The sequence below is a fragment of the Rana temporaria genome, chromosome 5 (genome assembly GCF_905171775.1).
Source record: "Rana temporaria chromosome 5, aRanTem1.1, whole genome shotgun sequence".
Lineage (NCBI taxonomy): Eukaryota > Metazoa > Chordata > Amphibia > Anura > Ranidae > Rana > Rana temporaria.
The window spans coordinates 92,790,245-92,799,496 of record NC_053493.1 but is presented as its reverse complement, the minus strand read 5'-3'; the positions used below and the strand labels follow the sequence as shown (position 1 = coordinate 92,799,496).

At 42.3% G+C, this 9,252-nt stretch overlaps 1 protein-coding gene across 1 annotated transcript in view; it reads right to left on the bottom strand.

Annotated features, from left to right (window-relative positions):
• Positions 1-209: 209 nt before the first annotated feature.
• FAM221A (family with sequence similarity 221 member A) overlaps positions 210-9,252 on the bottom strand; it is a 28,422-nt gene continuing 19,379 nt past the window's right edge. The window contains exons 4-7 of the mRNA XM_040352868.1: positions 7,820-8,026; positions 4,341-4,433; positions 2,400-2,488; positions 210-576 (exon numbers count right to left, since the gene is read on the bottom strand). Coding sequence (XP_040208802.1) covers positions 514-576; positions 2,400-2,488; positions 4,341-4,433; positions 7,820-8,026 — 452 coding nt within the window. The 3' untranslated portion in view covers positions 210-513. The remainder of the gene's footprint in view (positions 577-2,399; positions 2,489-4,340; positions 4,434-7,819; positions 8,027-9,252) is intronic.

The following is a 9,252-nucleotide window of genomic DNA, read 5'->3' as shown; positions in this document are numbered from 1 at the left end:
GCTCTTTGTTACTCACGGATGTCTTTTTGTGACCTGAGCAGCAACAATGGAAACACAGCCAGCAATAGGCGAATCTTACAGCACTGTAATAGAAATTGTGAGTGTATGGACTGCCATCTTCAGTGAGCTTTACAACAGCCGACATTTGCAGAAGAGGTTCTATGCACAACTGGCAACGCAACTTTAGAGAAAAATTGGAAACGACAAAAGAAAGTTCAATAATTTACTATCAATGTCTCTACAAACAATATACTTTAGAAAAACCTGCTATACAAATATTAGAACAACAGAGTCCTGTTGAAGAAATAACACATAAAATCAAAGAAAACTGGATTTGAACTATATTTTTTTTGCACACTTCTCTTTTTGCTTTACAGTAAAAATTTGATATTAATAAAACTGCATTGGTCAAGTTGCCTACACAATCATATAATATTGGCTAAAAACAAATACATTAGAAAAAAACACCTTTAAATATAAGAAAAGCAGACATTTTTCTCGAGACCTCCGTACTCAAGGTCGCTGGGTATTAGGACGTCTGGAATGTTGTCTTTTTTGTTCCTTTTCTTTCTGCAACTACAAAACATGCAACATGAGCAACAGAACACCACTGGTAATGCAAAAAAATTAAATAAAGCCCACGTTTTTTTATTTATATTTTTAATGTACTATTGTGCTGCAGTTCTCGTTAAAATGTTGGCAGCAGTCTGTGTTGTGCAGTTCTCCAGACCACCAGCAATCCAGCACATCTCATACATATTATTATACAGGATTTATACATAGTGCTCCAAATAACAGCACTCATACTTCCAGAGGAGCATTGTTTCTAGGAGCACTATGCAGGGGTGTGTCAGACCATTGCTCTATGTTGAGCAGCAGTTCTGACTTCAAACATACTGCCAACGCATCACATTTTAACAAAAGTTGCAGTATAATAATACAGTAAAAAAAACACATCTATTATTGTTTGTGCAACCTGACTGAATTATAGTAATAAAAAAAAATACTTACCTGCCCTGTGCAATGGTATTGCACATAGCGGCCCTGAACTTCCTCTTTTGGGGTCCCCTGTCTGCATTTTAGGCTCCTCCTTCCTTTCGAGTGCTCCTATTGGAAGTTGCTTGCTATGGGGGCACTCGTGCGGGCTCCACCCCGAGCTATACTGTGTGCGTCTAAAGACACAGACAGCATGACACCACCCCCCCTGATCCCTCCTAACATGATTTTATTGACATCAGAAAGAGCCAGTGACCAAGGTAAGTATTTAGGGGGGCTGAGGGGAAACTGATCATGGACGTTTTTTTACCTTGACGCAGAGAACGCATTAAGGTAAAAAACCTTAAGCCTTTAAAACAACTTTAAGCCAATTATTATCACTTTATACTATTATCATGGATTCTCAGCCCACAATATGAACTTGTTCAATACAGTATTATCTACTGCTACAGTGCCATCTTGTGGCAATTCTACAATATAACATTTTCACTTACCATATTTCTGTTGAAGTAAAAATCAAGCCACATACTATTACACATAAATGTGTATAAGCTTGGTTCAGATGATACAACCTTCTTTATTCTTTAAGTAATGTTTGGTGTTACCATTCACTCAACAAAAAAGATTTTAACGCATTTCCTCCAACTGAAAGGTTTTAATTGATGGCAGGTCTGAACCTGACAGGTGATTGCAACATACATTGGGCTGCATACTTGATTCTGAGCATGTGCGTTTTTCCCCCTTAAAAAGGCATACACACGACCATTTTTCGCGACGAGAAAAAAAGACTGACGGGAAACACGACGAGAAAAAAGAGAGCTGGTTTCAATTTTTTTGTGGGCAGTTTTTTCGCAGAGAAAACTGCTAGGGAGCATACACACGACCGGTATTCACGACCAATATAAAAAATGGCAGTTTTCTCGTTGTAAAAACAGTCGCGTATACAAGGCATAAGGTTATTTGCCGAAACATTAAGCTGCTCTTATCGTCACTATTATGTAGCTAAATAAAGACTGTGGTACAGATGTGCAAGTTGTTGCCTCTCCTTATCCATCTGCATGCTGTTCAGGTGTTTGGAGGACACTTAGAGCCAGAGCATTGACTATTCAGATTCCTTACGTCTATTCTGGGAACCTGGAGTGAGAGCTGCATGTGCTTTTCATTTGTAAAGTGATATAACATGCAGGAATGTGTATGTATTGCATTAATTTGGGTCTTTCACTTTTTTTTCATAGAAGGTAGCGTTGTGACATTTGTTGGAAAATCTCCCTCTGCAATAACAAATACTAAGGTTTCCGTTATTGCCCTTTAGCATCTTAGAAACAGCCAATAACTGCACATAATCCCTTAAACCCAAAACATAGCTTCCCCTAATCAATCCATGTATGGCCAGCTCTACTTACTCTTTCTTGGTATCGCTTTTCAAAATAACTCATGTCATCTTCTTCTGTTCTCATCACACTGGACAACTGTTTATCTGCACTGGGAAGTCCTAAAGAGGAAACAGAAAAGATACTTTTAACCATGGAGCAGTGACAAGTTTTACCAGTCTACTGAATTATTATAAATAGATTACGTAGGGTTCCATTGCGGACATCTCCTTTTGAAAATATTGATATCCTGGCTGTCACACTGATGCTTCCGCTGCAATGTGTTCTGACCCAGAACACGTATAAAGAAAAGGAATTTCAACACTGACTTGTCTAATGCTTGTATCAGGTCTGTGACTCAAATGTTAAAGCCAGGCAACTAGCATTGTTATAAGGGGACTAGCATTGGCAGCTCCTGTACTTCTCTCATTACAGCTGTATTACACCAACAAAGGAAACTGTAAGGCAGTTTAAAAGCATCAAGCTTGGGTAGACTTCATAACAAGTAAAAAAAAAAAAAAGAAAAGTTATTTTTCTTTTGTTTTATTTTCAATAGGTACATTTCTTTTTTTTAATATAAGGGAGATGGAAGGAAACAGATATAAAAACTTAGTGATGGATTTATTAAAAGTTGAGTGCAAAATCTGGTGCAGCTATGCATGGTAGCTAATTAGCTTCTACTTTAGCTTGTTCAATTAAACTTTGACAAAAAACAAACAAACTGGAAGCCGATTGGTTTCTATGCAGAGCTGTACACGATTTTGCACCTTGAGTCCCGATTGGCACTGATGCAGAGCGGGATTCACAGTGATTCCTGTGCGGGTGTTAATGTTAAACGACACCCCAAAAACGGTTCTCAAAAATGCAGTGCGATTGGCTGAATTGGATCGCATGGGTTTCAATTGATCACCCGTGTGATCCGATTCCAGTGAGGCAAAAAAAAAAAAAGGTGCATGCACCTTTTTCGTGTGGGTGCGGTACGATTCAAGTGCGGGTGCAGTACAATGTGAATATGCCTAAAGCGTATTAAAACCCGACACAGGAATTCAAAGACTGTTGGGTTATACTAACACCTACAGAAGGATTTGGACACTGACAACAAAAAAACAGTGCCAGCCGCCATAACCGCCTATATTTCCTGAATGTAACTCTCAAAACTGATGAGACAGCTCCCTTATATATACAATCAATCTGTGAATTTAGCTGAAGTTCAGTTTTAGCATTGCAAAGGTGTGTTTGGCAGACTGAAGCACTCGGGAGGACAAGGAAGTTGGCAGACTAATGCTGTGTATGACATGCTGTAAAAAACACATTAACATCTGTTTGCAGTTACGCTGTAAATACTGCATTTTAACAGCGTTTATGTTGCTCTGAAAGTGTGAATTTTCCTGATGGCATGAAGCCTGATGTCTTCCCACTTAACCCCTGCCATTTTTATTAGAATAAAACCCACAAATATTAATATCCTTAAGCAGTAGGACTCTTCTAAAAAATCCCCAAGGGAAATCATCTCATGCAACAAATTGCCATTATCTAATGCTATTTATCTTTCAGACCATTAGATTTTGCTTGCATCAACACAACTTCCAGTGTATTTAGAGGGGCTGTACTGTACAAAGGCTTAAATCAAAGAAAACAAATGGAACCGACATGCATAATGGTTTTTACAGATGGCAGATCCTGTTAACAATATTAGAATATGTTTTTTCACTAAACAAACGTTTCAAAAGCCTCTGATTGAAGCTGCCATTCTCCGACTCACGGACCACATGCCACATCCTAGGTTGTGTATTCAATATAATTCAATTACCATGCAGCCTTTGAGCTGGGCAACAGTTGTTCCAATATAGGCTTCTTATGTGCGTTTTGCTTTGTAAAGGGTTTAAAACATTTTTCACCAAACAGAAACACATCTAATGGAAACGCAAATACGTAAAATCTCACTGTTAATATACTGTATTTCGATGTACTTACCAGCAACTGCTGAGGGTGAAGGACCATATGCTCTTAGAAAAGGGTGGGATCCACAATCTTCTGCTGCTTCCAAAAAACTCCTGTCAGGAGCACCTGAAAGAAAATCCAAAATATTTTACGGCATTCTGTGACAACGCGGTCAATATTCACCATTAATTCCTCCGCTTTTCTTTTACCTATACCCATCCTACTTACGTTTCCCCATCCATCCCTACTTACCTCAACAATTCCCCCCCCCCCCCCCCCCCATCATCCTTTTCTGGTCTCCTTCACCCCTCCCATCTTTCCCCATCTCTCCTAGCATCTTCTATCCTCGTTTCTTCTTTTTCTACTTCCCTCATGCTGCTTACATTAAAGTGGCTATAAAACATCCAGTTTTTTTTTAAGGTGAAAAAACCTTCAGTGCTGGAGCTCCCCCCAAACCCCCCCCCCCTTTTTCTTACCTGAGCCTAATCCGATTCAGCGATTTGCACAAGCGCAGCACCTCCAACTGCTGTCACTCTCGGTGGGAGCCATTGGCTCAAATCCAGTGACATGGGAGGGGGGGCGGAGTCGAGTCCCGCTGTCTGCGTCAATGGATGCAGAAGTGGGACTCGGGAGTGAGCCCTCAGGGGTGCCCACAGGGAAAGTGACTTTCTATGGGGGCACCTGATGAAGAGGAGGGGCCTGGAGCACCAAAGGGGCACTCCAGCAGAAGAGGATCAGGCAGGGGCATTGCTAGGTGCCAAAAAGACCACGGGCTTCAGCCCGAAGCCAAACCGGCACGGGGGGGGGGGGGGGGGCGTGGTCGGTTCAGTGGCACAGGGTGACCTACCTGACACACATACCCTGACCTACGTGAGTGTGTGTGTGTCAGTACACACACTGACATAACCTATACACTAACACGACCTGCGTACACTGACCTGACCACACTGACCTGACTACACTGACCTGACTACACTGACCTGCTCTGACCTAACTACACTGACCTGACCTGACTAGACTACACTGACCTGACCTGCATTCATACACAATCACTGACCTACCTCAGCCGTGGTGTGCGGCGCCGGCACGCCCAATGTGCCCGTCATAGCGATGCAGCCAGGGAGGCTTAGGAGCCAAGGAGGAGAGCCGCCGAGCAGGGAGCGGGGATGTGGCGTGGCGCGGCGGGCAGCCGTAGTGTGTCGTCATACATATGCAGCAAGTCAGCTAGAGGAGGCTCAGGAGCCGTGGAGAGCCGCGGAACCGAGCGGGATCACGCATGGCGCGCCGGGCAGCATTGTAATTACCTATAGGTACTGTAAATATCTCCTAATCGTGCACCTTTTAGGAGATGTTTACTAAAGATGCAGCCGGTAACGTCACCAGCTAGGGCTCAGGTAAGTATTAGAGGGGCTGCTGCACATATAGGGTTTTTATATTATTGCATAGATGCATTAAAGGGGTTGTAAAGGTTTGTTTTTTATCTTCTAAATAGGTTCCTTAAAGCTAGTGCATTGTTGGTTCACTTACCTTTTCCTTCAATTTCCCTTCTAAATGTTTTTTTTCTTTGTCTGAATGTCTCACTTCTTGTTTCTCCTCAGTAAGGTGTTCAGTAAGCTGTTCTAAATGACTTTCCACCGCTCGGATGATGGTGGAAAGCTTACTGAGGACAAACAGGAAGTGAGAAATTCAAACAAAGAAAAAAAAACATTTAGAAGGGAAATCGAAAGAAAAGGTTAGTGAACCAACAATGCACTAGCTTAAAGGAACCTATTTAGAAAATAAAAGATGAACCTTTACAACCCCTTTAAGATAAAAAAAACTTATGACTTTACAACCACTTTATCTTAGGGAAGTGAGGCCTGCAGTTCTATAGATGTTGTCCTGGGTTCTTTTATGACCTCTTGGATGAGCCGCCGTTGTGCTCTTGGAGTAATTTTGGTAGGCAGGCCACTTCTGGGAAGGTTCACCACTGTTCCAAGTTTTCTCTATTTGTAGATAATGTCTCTCTCTGTGGTTCGTTTAGTTTCAAAGCCTTAGAAATGGCTTTGTAACCTCTTCTAGACTGATGCACGTCAATTACTTTGTTTCTCATCTGTTCTTGAATTTTTTTACATCACGTCATGATGTGTTGTTTTTTAGATCTTTTAGCGTGCTTCAGTTTGGCAGATAGCTTCTATTCAAGAGATTTATTGATTCAACAGGTCTGGCAGTAATAAGGCCTGGGTGTGGCAAGTGAAGTTTAACAAAGCTTTCCAAAAAATGTGGTTAATCACAGTTCATTCAGGATATAGCATACCTTTTCATATAGGGCCTGGCAGATTTGGACAGCTTTTTTCCCTTAATAAATAAAATCATTTAAAAACTGCATTTTGTATTTACTCAGGTTATCTGTGTGTAATATTGTCTGAGAAATGCTGGCCATAGTGCAGCAGATGGGCGGAGGCAGAGGCCAAGGCGCATTCCAGGGACAATCTTCCTGGCAGGCACGTCCACACGTTCGCCAAATGCCATGTATGACAGATGCACTAGGGCCTTGCTGTCTGATCTGCAGCTGTCCCCTGAATCCTGCTTCTGTATTCGTCCTTAATATGATTCTGACTAGGCTTCCTGACCACCCTGATATTCTCCAACCCTGACCCCAACTTGCCTTGACCTCAATTTCATCTCGATCGGCTTGATTCTCTGTTGCCAAACCTCTGCATGAACTTTGACCATTCTCTGCTTGATGTCTCTAATGTACCTGATCTTCCATGCATAATCTGGCCTGTCGGACTCTGCACCAGTCTCCACAGCTTCCACATACCGGCATCTGCAGTACACCTATATCCACAATATGCCTGCATCCGCAGCCATCCAGCAGCAGCCACTTCTGCTGCCACCTCTCCCGCTTACCGGCAAATGTAGAGTATCGTACCCCACCGTGCTCTCGTGGCTGCTGTTGCAACCTCAGTGGTCTTTGAACCAGAACTGCAAAAGGCCTTCCTCTGCTCGTCAGGCTCTGACATATATTAACATTTGTTTGATGATCTGAATCATTCAAGTGTGACAAATATACAAAAAAATATTTATTTATTTTAAAATCGGGAAGGGGGCTTCTCTGACGGGGCACTCGAGAAGGGGAGGGGCCAGGAGGGCCCCCAGAAGAAAAGGATTGGGGCATCTGCACAGAGGAGGTAATAATGACATGTTTGTTTTTAAAAACAAACGTTTACATATCCTTTAAGACCTGGACTGGAGTGCATTGCTTAACTGCAGTGTATTCTGCATGGTGGCTCATGACCAGGCTGTGCTCATTAGTAGAGATTAATGGATCACAAGACGGGTTGAACAGAATTACAAATACTTTAGCTGGTAAAACATTTTACTTTATACTATGTATTTAAATTTTGGCTCTTTGTCTAAAATTCCACATTACATATCAAAAGGTTAGCACACTTTCATTCAAAGTAACTTGTAGTTCCATCACACGTAGAATCCAAATTTGTCCTAACCTCAAATAGATCTTTACTTACCGACCCCACTTTCATCTAGTCTCATGTATCCTTCTGCAAGAGAGCTAAAACCAGTCAGGCCCCCCATAGCAGCGTAAGGGACATCTTGACCAATGGGTTTTCCCTGGGCTAGACGTTCTTCTTTTGTCTCCACCACGGTGTCATGAGCAAATGCTGGCTGAGAACAACCACATGTGAAAGAACTGTGAAATCCTGCACAACCCGAGCCTGTGTAAAGAGACGAGTAACTCTAAGCACTGCTATACCTTAATAACCAAGCACAACTGAATGCATCATATACATTTTGCTTTCTCCCAGACAAGTAAGGTCATGCAAGACAAGAGTTTCACACTTTCTTTAGTCAAAGACGACCTTAAGAATGTCTTTGGTCATATTCTCCTAATACACGCTTTGATCAAATAAAAAGGTCAGTAAATCCAAAATGCATTTTTTTTTTTTTAAAGCGGAGCTCCACCCTAAAGTAGAACTCCCGCTGATCGGAACCCTTCCCCCCTCCGGTGTCACATTTGACAACTTTAAGGGGGGGTGCAGATACCGGTCTAAAGACAGGTATTTGCACCCACTTCCGGCCACACAGTCTCGGGCAGACTGCAGGCATGACGTCACCTCCCGACGCCCCCCGTTGTGTTCTGGGAACACTCGGCTCCCAGTACACAGCGGAAGCCAATCGGCAGGCATAGCGCGACTCGTGCATGCACCGTAGGGAACCGGGCAGTGAAGCCGGAGCGCTTCACTTCCTGGTTCCCTCACTGAGGATGGTGGGGGAGCAGCAGAGTGACGAGCGATCGCTCGTCCTCTGCTGCGGATGGCGCAGGACTCCCGGACAGGTAAGTGTCCTAATATTAAAAGTCAGCAGCTGCAGTATTTGTAGCTGCTGGCTTTTATTTATTTTTTCAGCGCACATCCGCTTTAAAGTAGAGCTATAGGCAAACCTTTTTTTTCCATTTTGAATAGAGTAAGGTAGGGTTATATCCCCTGTCAGAAATGTTTTTGCCACCTGTGTCCCATTGCAGAGATTTCACTTTACTTCCTGTCTCATAGGCAAACAGGAAGTGAGAGGAAATTCATGAGGGAATTTCTTGGGGACCCGCGGGTCACTAGAACTAGTGTCCCCATGTTTCTGGGAACAACTCAAAATTTGGGATTTTCTTTTACTTTCAATGATAATGCTAAAAAGTACAAATAGAGAAAACGAATCTCCGTAACAGGGCGCAGACAGCAATAATAACTGACATGTGTCCTAATCCTCTTGACTCTAGCCAATTCTAAAAAAAAAAAAGTTTTGCTTTGTAGTTATACTTTAAGGATATATACTAGTGGGCAAAATAATCTATATGCTTCTTGTAAAGTAACCAGATAAATTCCATAAAACCTTGCTCCTTATACAAGTTAAAATTAGAACTATTTATGTATTTCAGATCTTACATCCTTAA